Here is a 19,695-nt window from a genome sequence, read left to right on the forward strand (position 1 = left end):
TGTAAAGCCTTCTGAGGAGAATCTGTGATTTGTAATTTTGGGCTACACACAATAAATTGAATTGACCCTATCACCCTCATTTTGGATGCCAATCTGAACCCTACTGCTTCACCAAAAACACAACAGTTATGTCTAAGTCCTGTAATCACATGAACACCAAGCATGATAAACCAGCAGAGCATCAAAACTATCTGAGCCAACCAAGTTAGTGAATCACATGAGACTGAAGAACAGCTTGTAGCAGCTCTGTTATTCATATTCATATCAATCATTCATTGCTGTCAGCCTCTCCCAGGAGAAGAGCTCTCTGACGTCATGGAGACTACGCAGACACCCTCAGAGACCAGCAACACTGGACTTTGGTTGGAATGTACAAAATACAAACCAGTTTTATTTGGTTTATACATTAAAAACATTAAAGGTTACAAAAACAGATCATGCAAAAAGTACTAAAAGAAAAGATAAAATGTTAAAAACCTCAAAAGTTTAGATCACCAATAAGCCTCGTCAAAAAGACTGTTGTCTCCTCCTGTTTCTACCTTTTTACTTGGAGCATCTTTACCCTCCTGGTCCATATATGGTCACACTAAACATCAGTACATCATTGATGAAGCTGTTTACGTAGTCTTACAGTTCATGATAGATTTCTTTAAGTTAACTCTTATTTCTAAGGTTCCCGTCTGATCTTCCTGGTGAACATCAGTCAGGATGTCTCCTAAACACTTAGCATGGTTACAGCATGTGACCTCACATCCTGTTTCCTAAGCTGACTGACAAAGATCAGAGCAAAGTATGTTAAACCAAGATTATCTCATTTGGTAGTAAAAGTGAACAATACAACATGAAGAATGAAGCTGGATTTAACAAATCCTTCATTTTGTTTATGGATTTGGACATTTTTGCTTTGACATGGTGTTTATGTGCTTTATTATCTAGAATCATCCAAAACTTTGATTTATTTTTATTTCAACACCACAAGTCCCAGAGAGCTCTCAACCCCCCAGAGTCCAGACTTGCTCAGGTACCCCTCACCTGCTCCAACTGCATCTACAACCACTGAGAGATCAGGTTGGTACTAACTCACATCAGCTGTGTGTGATCCTGTACACACTGAACTATCTGGTCAGCAGAGAGGAGGTTCCTCTAGCAGGAGGAGACTCTCCCTCCTCCAGAGAACACAGAGACACTGAGGAACCAGACCTGGACCAGAACCTGAACCTGGACCAGAACCCAAACCCAAACCCAAAGCCAGGATAAAGAGGTTCGGTGAATGTGGTGTTGAAGGTGTGGAGGAGGATCAGTGTGTCAGAGGAGACTCTGTAGAAGGACAGAGAGCCAGCAGGACAGTCCACATACACTGCTACTCTACCAGAGGGGAGGGAGGAGAGGGAGGAGGATGAGTAGGAGGAGGAGGATGTTCTTGTCTTATTGTGACAGACATAGTAACCACCACCAGAGCACTCCAGACTCCAGGACTGATCATTCTCTCCAAACCAACAGTCTTTACATTCTCCTCTCCTTCTGATTCCTCTGTAACTCACTGATATATCAACTCTTCCTCTCCACTCGACCTCCCAGTAACAGCGACCAGTCAGACCAGTTCTACACAGCAGCTGAGACCAGTGGTCAAATCTGTCTGGATGATCAGGATATGACTGAACCTCCTCCACATGTGTCACTTTCCTGTTGTTGTCAGACAGTTTGAGGTTTCTGTGTACTGTGTTTGTGTCGAGTGTGAGCTCACAGGAATCTGATGGAGAGAACAAGACACAATACAGCTGCAGTTATTAATCTATCATGTGTTTGATGATGACATCAGAGATGTGAATGAGTGATGTCACAGTTTGAAGATGCTTTGTTTTCATGAATCAAACTCAAAGCACACTTACACTTCCTCAGACCTGGTCTGGACCATCGGACTCCAGCAGGCTCCACCCTGAAAGGAGGAGGGGGGTCAGAGCAGCATGGAGACATGGACATTACATCGCTCTCATACACAGAGCTTTGTTATTCATGTTCACATGGAGCACTTATTATTCATCAGCTCATATTCTTTTTGTTAGGATCCCTGTCTGCTCCTAATTGCTGCTCCTCTGTCTGTTTTGTTATTGTGGGCCATGTGCTTATGTTTTGTTTTTGTGTCCGCCTACAGTTTCCACCCCCGTGTTCCACCCACTACCACGCCTCTCTCCTTAGGCTCAGCTGTGGCTCATGCCGGTGATCGCCGCCAGCTGGCTTAAATACCTCGGCGTTTCCCCGGCGCGTCGTCAGTCCATCCAGTTACCGGTCTGGTCTCAGTCCACGTAAGTCTGAACATCGATTCAGTGAAGATCGTAACCTGTTTGTTTTCTGCCCCATTGCCGCTCAGCGTCGATTCCCTGGAAGATCACCTGTGCCTTTTGTTTTGCTGTGTCGGACCTCGGGTCTCCACACAGTCGCGCCGTCCGGTCCCTCCAGACCTTTTCTAGGTGAGAGTACGGTCGAGTTTCCCTCCCGTCTCCGGAGGCTACCTGTCCCGGCATCGGTTGAGCTTCCCTCCCGACTCCGGTGGAGAAGAGGGAGTGACTTTTATCCGCTGGACAGTTGCCTTTGTTTTTGTTTATTCTTTGTCTCCTCCTGCATAATTAAAATAAAGTCTTTGGCTGGAGTAAACCTGCTGTGTAAGTGTGCATTTGGGTCCACCTACTACACTACCCCATAACACTTTTACTTCACTGGAGCTTCTTCTGATTGGCCCATGACGACAGCTCATTATGTTCAGTTATTCATGATATATTATTATCAGTATTATATTGACAATCATCATCCATTTCACACTCTGGTCAGTCAGTTAATCAATGTATAAACCTGCATCTATTGATTTCTTTGTCCACTTGTGGTTCAGTGAAAACAAGCTGTAAACACATGTGACATATTATCAGCTTATAAAGTAGTTCTGTCTAACATGATATCAACCAGCTGCTTCCACATCCAGCAGTTTTTTTATTTTTTATTATACTATCTTGATCCCTTTAATTTGAGAGCAGATTTGTCTCTGCATTTGACCCATCCCTGTATATAGGGAGCAGTGGGCTGCCAATGACAGGAGCCTGGGGTTCAGTGTATTGCTCAGGGACACTTCGACACGTGACACGTCCCAGTCAAGGACATGTTTATGTTACACATCAACATGATGGTTGATCAGGAGTCTGTGTCACCTGATGAATGGAAGTCCACTATTCTCTCTCTTGTAGCTCTGTTTTTGGTCTCCACCACCTTCTGAGGAAAATATCTGTCTCTTTAGCTGCTAAATGCTCCACTATGTTCACCAGCTAGTCTCTAACTGAGCCTGTCTGCTGTTTGCTGCTGAGCAGGTAGTGAACAGTGGCTTCATCACAGCTTGTTGGATGAAAACAGCTGCTGCTGGAAACACAGACTGGAAATGTGCTGCAGAACCAAAACTAGGAGCTAAAAGAGGCTAAAAAGCTGTGTAGAGCTGCAGAGATGGAGACAGTTCTCTGTGGGTTCATCACCACCACACGACTCTTCACCATTACACAAAGTGAGCTGATCTGTTGTCAATATAGAAGTATTGATTGTTGGATGTTTTAGTCCTGACAAGCGACCTCTTGTGTTTGTGTAATAATGACTGTTGTCTCTCAGAAGTAAAGGAGAAAGTAGCCTGAAATCCCTACAGCCCCACAAACCCTCTGATGGAGGAGGTCGGGGGGGATGGTTGGATGTACAAAGCTGTTCACATCCCCTCTCCTAGCAACAGTCAACACTGGTTTCCATTATCTGTAATCTGGGGGTGAAAATATTACAGTTCAAATCAGTCTGCAGCCACAGAGCACTGCCTGTGTCCCCCTAGAACTTTGGTCCAGTCCTAAATAAACCTCTTTGGGCTCTGACACACCATGTCCACAATCGGCTGTTGGTTCTTCACTGAGCGTCTGTGGCCGACTGTCACCTGTAGTTTCAACAAGTCAACTCTTATCAGCCTGGGAACTGGCTCTCAGTGCAAAACAAACCAAAACCAGGTAAATCTGAACTCCTTTAAAACAGAAAAACATTCCTATTGTGATGATTTATCAAGACGCTTTCAACAGATTGTCTGTTTCTCTTTTCACAATAATGTCTGGACTAAAGGGCAACACACACTGGTGACAGATGAAGAGCATCAAAATATCAATCTATTGTTTGATATGAGCCCACAAACCTGCAGCGTGACGACGTTGACTCATGTCAACCCACCATGATGCCCGTCAACGTGTCAGGATACACCACTGTCCTATTTTCTAATGTTGAAACAAGACAACGCTCCAGAAAAACAATTTCATCACCTTCCCTCCCTGTTTTGGCTCATCCTTGCTACTGTTCCCTGACTACTTCTGTCTGTGTTGATGGTCTGATGTGGGACACAAACAGTTTGATGAGTCTCTGGTAGTTTGAGGTCAGCTTGGTGTGTCAGGGTCATATTAACCAGGCTGACAGTGTGACAGAGAAAAAGTCTCCAGCTCTACCTCCTCTATCAGACTGATTGTCTGTGGCTGCAGCAGACCTCTTCATACCTGAGAGTTTCCAGTCTCCAGTGAGGATCCTCCAGTCCAGCAGACAGCAGCTTCACTCTTGGATGATTGTAGCTCAGGTCCAGCTCTCTCAGATGGGAGGGGTTGGAGCTCAGAGCTGAGGCCAGAGAAGCACAGCCTTCCTCTGTGATCAGACAGCCTGACAGACTGCAAACACACAAAACAACACACATGTCACATAATCTGTGAGGAAACTGTGAGTGCTGGAAGGTTTATGTTTATTACTGTCATCACCAATCTGTTTGTGTGTAAACTTTAAACTTAGTACTTAGTCCAAGAAAAGTAATTCACAGGGTCACCTGAGAGTCTCCAGTGTACAATGTGGACCCTCCAGTCCAGCAGACAGCAGCTTCACTCCTGAATCCTGCAGGTTGTTGTTACTCAGGTCCAGCTCTCTCAGACTAGAGGACTGGGAGCTGAGAACTGAGGACAGAGCTTCACAGCTTCTCTCTGAGAGGTTACAGTCACTCAGTCTGAAGAGACAATGATGAAGAAAAAATAAACAATAAGTAGAAAAGACAGCAGTGTATATAAGTTATGATATATTAATCTAACTCTCTCTGTACTTACAGAGCTTTGTTGGAGGCTTTGACCACTGGTAGCAGCCTCAGAAGAGCCTCCTCTGAAGCAGAGTATTTCTTCAGGTCAAACACGTCCAGATCTTTTTCTGATGACAGTAAGATGAAGACCAGAGCTGACCACTGAGCAGGAGACAGTTTACGTCTGGAGAGAAGTCCTGAACTCAGGGACTGTTGGATCTCCTCCACTAGAGAACCATCATTCAGTTCATTCAGACAGTGGAACAGATTGATGCTTCTCTCTGCAGAGAGATTATCCTCCAACGTCTTCTTGATGTACTGGACTGTTCTCTGATTGGTTTGTGAGCTACTTCCTGTCTGTGTCAGCAGACCTCGTAGGAGAGTCTGATTGGTCTCCAGTGAAAGACCCAGGAGGAAGCGGAGGAACAAGTCCAGGTGTCCATTTGGACTCTGTAAGGCCTTGTCCACAGCACTCTGGTAGAGATGTGTTAGTTCAGGTTTGCCTCTAGAGACATTAGACCACCAGGAGATTGTTTGTTCATCTGACAGCAGATTGACTCCAGAGTCGATGAAGGTCAGATGGACATGAAGAGCAGCCAGAAACTCCTGAACACTCAGATGGACGAAGCAGAAGACCTTGTCCTGGTACAGTCCTCTCTCCTCTCTAAAGATCTGTGTGAACACTCCTGAGTACACTGAGGCTGCTCTGATATCGATGCCACACTCTGTCAGGTCGGATTCATAGAAGATCAGGTTCCCTTTCTGCAGCTGATCAAAAGCTAGTTTTCCCAGAGACTCAGTCATCTTCCTGCTCTCTGGACTCCAGTGTGGATCCGTCTCAGATCCTCTATCATACTTGACCTTCTTCAGTTTGGACTGAACCACCAGGAAGTGGATGTACATCTCAGTCAGGGTCTTGGGCAGCTCTCCTCCCTCTCTGGTCTTCAACACATCCTCCAGAACTCCAGCAGTGATCCAGCAGAAGACTGGGATGTGGCACATGATGTGGAGGCTTCGTGAGGTCTTGATGTGGGAGATGATCCTGCTGGCCTGCTCCTCATCTCTAAATCTCTTCCTGAAGTACTCCTCCTTCTGTGGGTCAGTGAACCCTCTGACCTCTGTCACCATGCCAACACACTCAGGAGGGATCTGATTGGCTGCTGCAGGTCGTGTGGTTATCCAGAGGCGAGCAGAGGGAAGCAGTTTCCCCCTGAAGAGGTTTGTCAGCAGCACATCCACTGAGGTGGACTCTGTAACATCAGTCAGGACCTCATTGTTGTGGAAGTCCAGAGGAAGTCGACACTCATCCAGACCGTCAAAGATGAACAGAACCAGGAACTCTTCAAAGCTGTAGATTCCTGCTGCTTTGGTTTCACTGAAGAAGTGATGAACAAGTTCCACCAAGCTGTACTTCTTCTCTTTCAGCACATTCAGCTCTCTGAAAGTGAATGGAAATGTGAACTGTATGTCCTGGTTGGCTTTGCCTTCAGCCCAGTCCAGAGTGAACTTCTGTGTTAAGACTGTTTTCCCAATGCCAGCCACTCCCTTTGTCATCACTGTTCTGATTGGTTCCTCTCCTCCAGGTGAGGCTTTAAAGAGGTCTTCTTGTCTGATAGTTGTTTCTGGTCCGTCTGGTTTCCTGGATGCTGTTTCAATGTGTCTGACCTCATGTTCATCATTGACCTCTGCAGTCCCTCCCTCTGTGATGTAGAGCTCTGTGTAGATCTGATTCAGAAGGGTTGGGTTTCCTGCTTTAGCGATCCCCTCAAACACACACTGGAACTTCTTCTTCAGGTTAGATTTGAGTTCATGTTGACAAACTCCCGAATGACTTCCTGAATAAAAACAGAGAACATCAATTAATAAATTACTAGGCAAATGTCAACATATCTGAATATATGTTGGTCCATCTCTTGAGACATTAGTAAACGTCCCATTCATCCAGCATGTTGAATCTTTAGAGACATCCTCTTACTGCTCTGCAGACAGTCAGCCAGCTCCTCCTGCTTCATTCTCCTCAGGAAGTTTATTGTGATCTTCACAAATGCCTCTCTGCTGCTCCTCCTCTGGTCTTCATCCACACCGTCCAACACCTCTTCATCCTCCCTCTGACTCTCTAAGCATTCTGGGTAATCTGAACTCAGTCCCTTCTGGATCTTCTTCAGCTCGTTCTTCACAAAAGTGACGATGTTCTCCTCCAGCAGCTGGAACAGAATATTCTATGAATGACACAAACTAAAACCATGGAACCAAACATCAGATCCATGTTGGACAGACTGACAATCCACTGGTCTACAAAGTGCAGCTTGGAGATGATTGTGAACACAATAGATGTAAAAGTAGTTGTACATGTACAGACCATAAATATGGAGTCCAGGTGTGTTTGATGCTGCTGAGCAGACTGACCTCTGGGAACCTCTGAGCTCTCCTGGTCCTCTCTGTGGAGGAATCATGAAGAATCAGCTCACATTGTGTTTATACCATTAACACAAATAAAATAATTAGTTAAAGATGTTGTGTTCTGTCATGATTGATCACAATGAAAACAGATTCTTATCTCTGCTTTTATTGGACAGTAAAAGTTATTTTATTGGCAGCAAGGTATTGTCAAAAATGATATCGTAGGTCAAATTCATACCGGTTTACTTCATATACCTTCCACCCCGAGATACAACTACAACTAGAATCACATCTGATGTGATACTTTTTCATATTTGGTGTAGTTTCTATTCTACCATTGTGTTGTTAGTCAGATGTACCAAGACTTAATACTGTTGATCTGCCACATTACTGAAACAAAGGGTCTGTTTGGTTTTGGCCACGGCACCATTGCGGAGACTTCCTCCTCCGAGTGTTTCTAGTCTCCAGACCTCTGCAACTAGAGTTAGGATTATATCTGTGACGACCCTCTCTGCCTGTTCGTTTGGCTGCCTTCCTTGCAGGTGTGGAGGTGGGTGTGGCAGAGGGTCGTCAGGCAGAGTGGAAGCACCTGAGGCCATAAGCAACACTGGCCCTGTGTGCCAGAGCACCCAGTATAAAAACCCTCTGGATTATCAGCTGGTCGCTGGCTCCTTCCCAAGACACCCACTTTGGTTTCGGTTAGTTTTTACACTATACAACACTGCATATACACTTTACACGCACCCACTCACTTACACTGCTGAAATGACTGACTTCACATGTCACTGTTAGTTTATGTTTGTCTTTTATATTACTTTGAACTTAATAAATAATTAATCAACTGCTTCATTGAATGTGTCTCCCTTTTTTTTGTCATGGCCGTTCGGCCCGGTTTGTGACATATCCAGAATGCTACTTCCTGTCTGATGTAAAACCTACAATAATTAGTTTAAGATATTGCGTCATGTCATGATCATAATGACAGATCAAAGACTATAAATGATAGACAACCAAAGTTGTATCAGTTTAACAGCTAGTCATCTGTTTTAAGAACTTACACTGGGTCATAAGAACGGCGTCCATCTTTGAAGTCAATCATACGACCATTAGACCAATCACTCTTCATGGACACACAGCTGGGTACAAGAGACTTTTCTCTCTGCTGCTGTGAACTGAAACGCTGACATTACCTCATCATCATCATCATCATCATCATATCATCAGAATCAACTTCCTGAGCTGGCGCAGGAAGTACAACCTCTGCTGGGCATTTTTCCTGATGGTGTTGATGTTGGGGGCCCACTTCAGATCCTGGGAGATTGTGGATCCCAGAAACTTGAAGGTCTCCACAGCAGACACAGTGCTGTGGAGTATGGTGAGAGGGGGGGGGGCAGTGTTGGGGGGCTCCTCCTGAAGTCCACTGTCATCTCCTCAGTTTTGAGCTTGTTCAGCTCCAGGTTGTTCTGACCACACCAGAGGACCAGCTGTTCAACCTCCCGTCTGTACACAGACACATCACCGTCCCTGATGAGGCCGATGACCATTGTGTCGTCTGCGAACTTCAGGAGTTTAACAGTTGGGTCCTCTGAGGCGCAGTCATTGGTGTAGACCAGAGGTAGCCAACACGGTGCCCGCGGGCACCCTGTCGCCCGCAGGGACCACGTGAGTCGCCCGCAAGACATGTTCTAAAAATAGCACTAGTCATTGTGGAGCTCTGTCTAAAATTGTAGTTGCTGTTCTTTTTTTAATCAAAAACGCTTGCAGAGAGTTAAGAGAGTTGGGTACCCGGAGGCGGACAGCCAGGACGAGGCTGCCGCACCGCACTAGGTTTTCAGGTTCTGAATGGCGGGCGCATCCCGTTGGTGCCAGACGCGAGCGCACCCCGTCGTCAGGTCCGTAAATCCTCGGAACAGGCCGCGGGGCAACAACTCAGGGGTGGCGGGGGTAGCGGCGAGGCAACACAATCCGACCGAAAAGGCCCAGACTTGAGGTTTGAACGCGGGCGCCCGAAGACGCTCGGCTATAGACGAGACTTTTTACTAGTTTCTTCATTGGAAAAGCTGGTGTCGGTGACAACAGACGGGGCTCCCGCGATGACGGGCCGGCATGCGGCTTCATTGCGCAATGCAAAGGTGACCCAGACTTCGCAAAATTTCTACATTACCACTGGATCATTCACCAGCAGGCGCTATGTGCAAAAGTAACCGGCTTTGATCATGTGATGATACAAAAATATCAGAGATGTGATACCTCTGACTTTCAAATGTTGAAACAGATTAACAGAAATAAAAGTTGCATGTTTAAATATGTATGTGTAGCTATACCATCATAGTTGTGGAAATCATTCTTAATAATTATTGTGAGGAATAATTAACTGACGTGATCAAACAGTCTCTTCACATATATTATTATTATTACGGTGATCTGTGCAATTTTGTTATTCAGGAAGTTTGTATCAAATAAGTAGCCCTTCGTACTACTCGGTACCTTTGAAGTAGCTCTCAGTTTAAAAAAGGTTGGTGACCCCTGGTGTAGAGGGAGAAGAACAGTGGGGAGAGCACACATCCATGGGGGGCGCCAGTGCTGATAGTCCGGGTGCTGGATGTGATTTTTCCCAGCTTCACCTGCTGCGTCCTGTCAGTCAATAAGTTTGTGATCCACTGACAGGTGGAGGCTGGCACAGTGAGCTGGGAGAGTTTGGGTTGGAGTATTGCTGGGATGATGGTGTTGAACGCTGAGCTGAAGTCCACAAACAGAACCCTTGCATATGACCCTGGGGAGTCAAGGTGTTGCAGCATGTAGTGCAGTCCCATGTTTACTGCATCATTCACCGACCTGTTTGTGTCACTGGGTGTGGTGGAGGACTCAAACGCAGACGAGACCAGAAGTAGTGAAGCAGGAATTTAATGAATACTTAAATGCGAACAGCACACTTACAAGAACACACAGGGAATCCACGGACGAGACAAGAGACGAGGGGGGAAATCCAGCAGGACGAGGCAGGGCAGGCAGACTAAGGAAACCGGGAACAGGATAAGCCAAACGGGCGGGTAGACATGGCAATGATCAGTCAGTGAGTGACTGAGAGGCAGGGGTTTAAATAGTGGCTAGAACAGGAGAGGAGAGTTGTGCTGATGAGGGAGTGCTTGATTAGTGATCAGGGGCAGGTGAAGGGAGTTAGACTGGTGCTGAGGGAGTGGCTGACAGGTAGAGTGAGGAGGGTGGAGCTACACAAAGACACACACAGAACACAGAAGGCAAAGCCTAATCATGACAGTTTGCCCGGTAGGCAAACTGCAAGGGGTCCAGCAGGGGCCCTGTGATGTCCTTCAGATGGGTCAACACCAGTTTCTCAAAGGATTTCATGACCACAGACGTCAGGCGACGGGCCTGTAGTCATTTAATCCTGTGATGGAGGATTTCTTGGGAACCGGGATGATCGTGGAGCATTTGAAGCAGGAGGGGACTTCACACAGCTCCAGTGATCGGTTGAAGATCTGTGTGAAGATGGGGGCCAAATGGTCACAGACTTTCAGGCACGAGGGTGCCACACCGTCTGGGCCCGGTGCCTTCCTGATCTTCTGTCTGTGGAAGAGCCGACTCACATCCTTTTCGCAGATCCTCAGTGCCGGTGGGGGGTCGGTTGGGAGAGATGAGGAGGAGGCAGGGGGTGTAGGTGGTTGTTTGATGATGGGGCAGGTGGGGGGTGTTGAAGTGGGCTTATCAAACCTGCAGTAGAAGACATTCAGGTTGTCAGCTAGTTGGTGATTGTCCTCAGTGGGGGGGGGGGGGGTGGTCTCCTGTAGTTAGTGAGTACTTCCAGGCCTCTCCACACTGACGAGGGGTTGTTGGCTGAAAACGTTTTCTCCAGCTTTTCAGTGTAGCTCCTCTTTGCTACCTGATCTCCCTCGTCAGTGTGTTTCTGGCCTGATTGTACAGGATCCTGTCCCCACTTCTGTAGGCCTCCTCCTTAGCCCGACGAAGCTGCCTGAGGCCCTGTCCACACTACTCCGTTTTTACTCCGTATTTGCTACGTTTACACTGAGCGGCCACACTACGCCGGAGTTTTGGAGCACCCTAAACGGAGGAATCTGAAAACTCCGCCGAGGTTGGAGGTGTTTGAGAACTCCGGGGTTGCGTTTGCGTGTGGACGGTCGGATACGGATGTGCTTAGAAAAAATTACGCCCACACCCGTGTTCGCTACTGGATTGGTTCTTGGCAACCATGACGTCTCCGTCCCTGATTCGTCACACTCACTATCACGTGACCCGTACCCGGAAGAAAACAAACTGGGCTACCAGCGATTCATTTCAACATGGATAACTAATTGCAAGCGTTGCTGCTAGCACAACAGCTACATGATGTTGCTGCTAGCACAACAGCTAGCAGCAGCTGTTGTGCAGTAAAAGTCTGCATTTCTGTGGAGGAAGCAGCTGTTATTGGAGTGATTAGTGAGCGGCGTGACCGGCATCAGCCCTATGGAGCAGCTCGTTGTTTTTAGATTCTAATGAGAAGACACGCTGCACTAACGTTTTACTTCTTCCGTTTGGTAGCCTTGAGAGACCTTAGTCTGTAAGTATGTATTTATGAAGCATGAAAAGATGTACGTAGATATATTCTATTCGCGTGTTTAGTATAACATTTGTGTTGTATTAAATGCTAATCGCGGTTAGCATTTCTCCATTGGCGGTAATGTTAAAATTAGCTTAGAAGCTAGCTAGGCGGACATGATGTTCAGAGCTACTAGTGAGAACAGACATCAACAACAGGGAGGAAATGAGTGAGAGACCACATTGATGGACCCATAATCTAGTAAATGTTTATGTGTAAGTGTTGATGTTAAAGTAAATGTGGTGAGAGAGAGAGAGAGCGAGAGACCCGCAGCGCTGTAACTACGTCTGAAAAATAAAACTTCTAAAACTTTCCACGAACTGTCTGTTTGAGTTTATAGAGGGATATTTTAGAGGAAGATCTTAAGTATCAAATACAACCTTTCATTATTAAAGACTACTTTATTACTCTGTCGTATTTTTTATTTTTTTAACTAAGCAAGCAATCCACTTCCTGTTTACACCGTCACGCGCATGCCCAGTGTACGTTAATGGTCACGTGCTGTCCGCCTTCGAAGGCTGCCGTGTGGACGCAGATCAACTCGAGAATGATGCTGAAACTCCCGTGTGGACGGAGATCGTTTCTATTTGACAAATCTGCATCCAAGGAGAAACGGAGTAGTGTGGACAGGGCCTGAGTCTTACAGTAAACCAGGTTTATTGTTGTTGAATGTGCAGAAGGTTTTTCTCGGCACACACATGTCCTCACAAAAACTGATGTATGATGTCACAGTGTCAGTGAGCTCATCCAGGTCTGTAGCAGCAGCCTGAAAAACACTCCAATCAGTGCAGGCAAAGCAGGACTGTAGCTCCAGCTTTGCCTCGTTGGTCCATCTCCTCACAGTCTTCACCACAGGCTTTGCAGATTTTACTTACTGCCTGTAGGTCGGGAGAAGATGAACCAGACAATGATCAGAGAGTCCCAGAGCTGCACGGGGGAGTGAGCGGTATGCATCCTTTATTACAGTGTAGCAGTGGTCCAGTGTGTTTTTGTCCCTGGTGCGACACTTAATATGTTGTCTGTATTTAGGCAGTTCTTTGCAGAGGTTTGCTCTGTTAAAGTCCCCAAGAACAATGAGCAGGGAGTCTGGTTGTTTGTGCTCCATGTTGGTGATCTGCTCAGCTAGGTGTTGGAGCGCCTCACTCACACAGGCCTGAGGAGGTAGACACCGACCAGAATGAATGAGGAGAACTCCTGCGGCGAATAAAAAGGTTTACAGTCTATGAAAAGTGTTTCTAGGTGAGGGCTGCATGATTCCTTTGACACTGTGACATCAGTGCACCAACCTTCATTAATGTAGAAGCAGATTCCGCCTCCCCTCGTTTTTCCCGACAGAGCCGTTACGCGGTCCGCTCAGAGGAGTTGGAAGCCCGGCAGATGTAGTGCGCTGTCCGGAATGTGCTCACCGAGCCAGGTTTCAGTGAAGCACAGGGCGGCGGATCTGCTAAAGTCTGTTTAGTTTGTTGAGGAGCAGCAGCTCATCCATCTTGTTGGCCAGAAAGCAGACATTCGCCAGGTGAATTGACGGGAGCGCAGTTCTGAGTCCCCGTCGACGCAGATTAACGAGCGCTCCTGCTCGCTTTCCTCCTAAGCATCTCCGATAAATTCCGAGTAGAGCCGCTGCTCCCCCAACTAAAATCTCTGAAAAACTTTCTGGTTCGATGAAATGCTGCGAAAAGGTTTGGCCAGTTGATAGATGGATGTTTAAAAGTTCCTCTCTACTGAATGTGATCAGAGAGGGAGAGCCGGAAACAAGACAAACAAACAAAAATAGAAAAAGTACGAGAGAGCACAGTACCGAGGCTGCCATCCGCGGCACCATCTTGAACTTGATCATGCAGAATGAGCTCACATTGTGTCTGTCCACACAGAGACGAACACAAGGTAAAGGTCCATGAAGTGATATCTGGATGTGGATCAGATGAGTCCCTGTAGTGGTAAAGGTCTACTAGTCCTGCTGATCCCACTGAGAATCAACAGCTCAGTCTTTCAGCTCACTGTTTTCTTCATCTGTCAGTTTGGTTTGGTTTTCATCAGTTTGAAATCCTCACCTTTGATCAACAGAGTGGCGTCCATCTTTGAAGGATACAGGACGAGCCATAGACCAGTCACTCTTCATGGACACACAGCTGGGTTCAGGTCCAGGTCCAGGACAGTGTGGTCCCTGATGGATCCTGGTCACATGTGTAGAAACAGAGTCAGTGAATGAAATACTTTGAGTCATGGACAGGTAGAGATGGTCATCTCACCTCTGAGCTTTGGTGTGGCTGGTTTTAGAGGGAGGGACTCCCTCCTCTCTGTCCTCACACTGATTCATAGCAGAGTCCACACCTTCACACAAACACAACAACATTATTTCTCTTCATCATGACAAACACACACAGGTCATTCACCTCAATACTAAAGACACTCATGGGACAGTTTCCATGTTGTTGTCACTTTGAGCTGCAGAGTCCTCTCTAAGAAATGACGTTCACAATGCTCTTTAGTCTAGGAAGACTCTTAATGTGGCTTTTTATTGGCCTCTCTTTGGGGATGACGTCACTTTTCTCTTCTATTTGACTGACTTTGAAAAGCTCTTCAACGTTTGAAATGTTCCTCTGTTTCCACGTCTACTACATCCAGTCAGAGCATGAAGCAGCTCGTCCAATAATCCAAAATCAGTCATGTGACCTTTCACTTTGTACCTTCATGTGTAGAGGAACCAGTGAGAGCAGAGCTGAAAGCATCCGTCCAATCATTGATCAGCACATCAGCACTCATTCCTCCTCTACATCATCTCTCCAGTATCAGCTGCTCCTCTCTGTTTCCTATCAGTGTCAGCTGAATCCCTTTGACTTCTTGTTGCTCACACTAAAGACTGAAGTGAACAAACCTTTTGTTAATCGTGACTTCAGTTGTTTTTACAGTGAAAACTCAAAGCACACGAGGAAACATTCTCTCTCTGCTGCTCAGCTCCTCTTTCACTCAGAAAAGTCTGAAGAGAAAAGTTAAATAGAAAAAGTGTCTCAGACAGTTGAGTTAAGAAAAGGTCGACTACAACCTGCTGATTAATGTGCACACTATGAAAAATTATTATTTATAAAATGTTAAGTCTGACAGCAGAAGTTCTCATTAAATTACAGTAAAATAAAATATATTCTACTGCAATAAAATACCATTAAATACAGATAGCTGTAAATACTCTGTAACATTACAACACAACTCTGGTAAAAGTACATTTAGTTATTATTAGAAAACATGTAAAAGTTTTTAGAGAATACTGAATAAATACTGCAGATTGAATTTAACTATTTCATATAATTATTCATTTTATCTCCAACATCTGTCTGTTAAAGTTTAGATTTCTGGAGATAAAACAAACTTCACTTCAGCTTCTTTTAAACCCTGTTAACAACATGTCAAAAGACGTCATTTTAAATGCTCATCCTATAAATTTGCTCACACAGGCGGCCATCTTGTTTCCCAGCTGACGTTTGTGTTTGAAAGCAGCTTTAACTTAAACAATCACACGTTCACAACAATCAATGACGCCATTTCAACCAATCACAGCTCCACTTACTGAACTTTTAGAATGAAATTCATCAGTGTGCAGCTCTCTTCTGTCCTCAGCAGGTCTGTGTCGAAAAGGAGCTTCGTGCTTCACTTCAACTTAAACTTCCATCAGACGAAGTGAAGTGACGCAGCTTGTTATTGTTTATCAGAGAGAGGGTGTGTCCTCACGTCACCATCACAGTATGCAGTCTGACTGGTTGGACTGAGTCTCAGTCTGAGCTGCGTTCACAGGATCAAATGTCATTGTGAACACAAACCTCCTCACAGCTCAAACAAGAGTCTTTCAGGATCAAACTCAGCATCTGTGGAAAAATCATTTCAACTTGTAAAGAGTTGCTTTGACAACAGCCTGGATTGTGTTGTTTAGACCAGATAGTTTAGACTTTAGAGGATCCATGCACGCCCCTCTTTGTCTCCTTGTCTTCTTGTATATGTAGACTAGTAGGGAACAGATGATCAAGCAGAAACCTTTGCAGCAAATGTTGTTTAGAATTTATCTTGAATAAATACATTCACTAAGACAACAGAGTCTGACCTGAGAGTGGAGTGAAGACTAAAAACACTCTCAGGTCAGACTCTGTTGTCTTAGTGAGATTTAGGCCACGTCCACACTACTCCGTTTCCATTTGAAAACACATGTTTTGCTACATTTACACTGAGCGTCCACACTACGCCGGCGTTTTCGAGCACCAAAAATGGAGGAGTTTGAAAACGCTCCCGATGACGGATAAGTTTGAAAACTCCGGGTTGCGTATTCGTGTGGATGGTCGAAAACGGATACGTTTAGAAACGATGACGCCCACACCCGCGTTCACTACTTGATTGGTTCTTAGCAGTCATGACTGTCATGTTCTTAGCGTGTCCTTCCCTGAGTCACACTCGTTATCACGTGACCGGAAATCATAAACAACAGCATTGATTACCGATCGACTACCAGGTTAATTTAACATGGACAACTGATTACAGGTGTAGCTGACCTTGTTGTCTTTACTAGCACCTGTTGTTCAGTTAAAGTCTGCATTATTAGACAGATAGATAGATATAAACTTTATTCATCCCCAGGGGGAAATTAGTTTGTAGCAGCAGCAATTTACAGAGTAAATAAAATATAACGTATGGAAATGCACAATATATACAGTACAATAAAACAACAGAGCAGATATTGAATTTGAAGAAATAGAATAATAAAAAAGATAAGATAGAATAAAAAATAAAAATGCAAAAAATGCACAATATATACACTGAATTAGAATGGTATTAAATGAACAACTAGGTAAACTAAATAAACTAAACAGTAGAGCAAGGATCACCAACAACTAGCAACAACCGTGTAGCGTTGTTGTAGTCATTTTGAAGGATGATGATCTGGCCAGAGGTGATTTATTATAAAGTGTTATAGCAGAGGGCAGGAATGTTCTCCTGCATCTGTCCTTGTGACAGCGGAGCTGGATCAGTCTGTTGTGATTACGGAGGAAGCAGCTGTTATTGGAGCGATTAGCGAGCGGTGTGATCAGCGGCGTTATCAGACCTACGGAGCGGACGTCTGACGTCACGGTTAGCGGCTTTAGGGAGGGTGGTGGACACAAAACAGAGGACTTTCCTTTTCTTATTAATGCTTATTTTGTTCTGCACAACTATTGTGAAGTCCGCAGACAAAATGTAAAGGAACAAAACATGAATTGCTCTCCAGTTGGACAGATAGTTCAGACACCAGCAGAGCCACGAGTGAGAACAACACCGAGAGGAAACGAGTGAGACGTGTGTTGACCACTTTTATGGATCATAATCTAGTAAACTGTTACGTGTAAGTGTTGATTTTAAAGTGAATTTGATGTGAGAGTGAGAGATAGAGAGAGATAGAGCAAGACCTGCAGCGCTGTAACTAACGTTAAGTAAATACAACTTCTAAAACTTTCCACGTGTCTGTTTGAGTTCATAGAGGAAGATTTTAGAGAAGATCTTAAGTATCAAACACAACCTTTCATTTTTAAAGACTACTTTATTACTCTGTCCTATTTTTTTAACTAAGCAACCAATCTACTTCCTGTTTACACCGTCATCCATGCCCAGTGTACGTGAAGAGTCACGTGATATTCGTTTTCAGGCGTGTTAGTCTGGACGGAGATCATTTCGAAAACGGTGCTGAAACGCCGTGTGGACGGAGATCGTTTTTGTTTTAAAACTCCGTTTTCGTTCAAAAAACGGAGTAGTGTGGATGTAGTCTTAAACTGCGTTCTAAATCATTTACTTTTTTAGGACATACTGTAGCTTCCTTACAAAGTATTATAGGTGTGTCTCAATTCAGGGGCTGCATCCTTCGGAGGCTGCATTCGTAGACCGGTTGCGTCACAGCGCTGCGACTAGGCTGTCCCGTTTCGCATGTTTGTTGAAGACTCCTTCAAATGCAGCCGACGAATGCAGCCGACGAATGCAGCCTTCTGGTCCCAGATTCGGAGGACACATCTGATGTATGCTTCACGGCCCAGCATATCCCAAGATGCATTGCGTGCCGGTGAAGATTTAATTTTATCCAACATGGCGGCGATTGATGCGGGAGTTGGAGAAGGGGCAGCTTTCACTTTTAAATGCAAGTATTGGGTTTCAACTCACTCGAATGTCACCGATACTAATGTTAAAGCAAAATAAGAGATCTTATAATATCACGTGTGTTAAAGTGATCCGTTAAGTTACGTGATGTTAGTAACTGACAAGCTAGCTAACGTTAGCCGCTGCGCTATTACCGGCAGCTCGGCTGCCTGCATCCGACCGTAGTAAGCCTTGTAAAGTAACTTTTAATAACTTCACTTTCAAACCTCAGAGGTTGAATAATATCTTACTGAGTTTGTGATGATTTTACAGATGATTTATACTTTATATCATGTACATAAACGGACCAACGTGAGCTCAGGTAGACAGGTTGTGAACCTGAAATATCACTTTAAGTCCGGTAACGTTTCAAACGTTGAGATTAACTACACGAATACACTGACTTTGAGTATTTTGCTGATTGTGTTGTTTTGTTACAGAGAGCAGGAGCTGAGGGGAGAACGATGGACAAACATTCAGCAACCGTGGCTTGAATTAAGACATTAGTCCATTTGTAATATCTCCATGTGACCATCCTGTACTTAAGGTTACAGTTACATGAGCTCTCATCCTGTACAAAGCCTTCACTAATAACACAACCAGTACATCCTTCTGACGTGGTCATGTTGCTGTCACAGAGATGACAGTTGTGATGTCACATGTGTTACTGCAAGTTAATAAACACGTTTGCTGACATTTGTTTTGCTGCTGTTGTTAACTGTCTTGATTGATTTCCTCTGCTTTAGGATTGCTATATATATATATGTGTCTATGTAAATATATATGTGTGAATGAAAGTTATTGATAAATACATTGTTTTAATTACAAGAACTATAACTGATTGGAAATTAGATATTTAACATAGTAACTGATTTAATTAACTGATAATTAATTTAGAAAAACAATATTATGAAAAAGAACTATGAATGAATTATTGAATATACGATTAAAAAACTGATTAAAACACTAAACTAAAACCTTTACATATGTACATATATATATACATATATATATATGTACATATATATATATATATATATACATATACATATATATATATATATATATATATACATATACATATATATATATTTATATATATATATATAATCCTGTTGACCACTGTCAAAACAACCTGCAGGAAAGACGAGATATCCTCAAGGGAGCATGAAGGAGGAGCGAGGTCCACAAACGAGTCAAGTAATCCCTCTAACGGGAGGAGTTTTCTCTATTAGTGAATAAGAGAGTAAAGGTGATGATCTTCCCTCATCAGAACAGACACTGCTGCCCTGTGCAGGGCCGGGGATCTGACAACGGTCCGTGTACGGTCCAGTCCGCTGGGGTCTCGAGCGGACTTTCTGCAGACTTCCATGGAGTCCGATTGGGGCGCAGGCCCACGTCATATCTATGGGACGATGCGTGATGACGTTTAACT

General features: G+C 44.6%; 1 protein-coding gene across 1 annotated transcript; it reads right to left on the bottom strand.

The window, feature by feature from the left end:
* Positions 1–364: 364 nt before the first annotated feature.
* On the bottom strand, positions 365–19,644 carry LOC142932144 (NLR family CARD domain-containing protein 3-like). Its single transcript, XM_076076311.1, has 13 exons — positions 19,396–19,644; positions 15,682–15,976; positions 14,807–14,979; positions 14,369–14,450; positions 14,171–14,293; positions 7,467–7,545; positions 7,083–7,311; positions 5,139–6,942; positions 4,868–5,041; positions 4,551–4,715; positions 1,890–1,936; positions 1,243–1,750; positions 365–1,212 (listed from the first exon to the last, which is right to left on the bottom strand). The coding sequence occupies exons 3-13, from the start codon at positions 14,880–14,882 to the stop codon at positions 1,116–1,118; spliced, it is 3,384 nt and encodes a 1,127-aa protein (XP_075932426.1). The 5' UTR covers positions 14,883–14,979; positions 15,682–15,976; positions 19,396–19,644; the 3' UTR covers positions 365–1,115.
* Between the last annotated feature and the right edge of the window lie 51 nt (positions 19,645–19,695).

Source organism: Anarhichas minor, unplaced genomic scaffold (assembly GCF_050575085.1).
Source record: "Anarhichas minor isolate MPS153535 unplaced genomic scaffold, ASM5057508v1 ptg000005l, whole genome shotgun sequence".
NCBI lineage: Eukaryota > Metazoa > Chordata > Actinopteri > Perciformes > Anarhichadidae > Anarhichas > Anarhichas minor.

What these genes read in the sequence shown, in the direction of transcription:
- LOC142932144 (XM_076076311.1), bottom strand. Translation starts at nt 14,882, where the DNA reads ATGAGTGCTGATGTGCTGATCAATGATTGGACGGATGCTTTCAGCTCT. An exon ending in TGGTTCCTCTACACATGAAG is followed by an intron (nt 14,451 to 14,806) that starts GTACAAAGTGAA and finishes GTTTGTGTGAAG; the next exon opens with GTGTGGACTCTGCTATGAAT. An exon ending in TGGAGACTGGAAACTCTCAG is followed by an intron (nt 1,937 to 4,550) that starts GTATGAAGAGGT and finishes TCCTCCTTTCAG; the next exon opens with GGTGGAGCCTGCTGGAGTCC.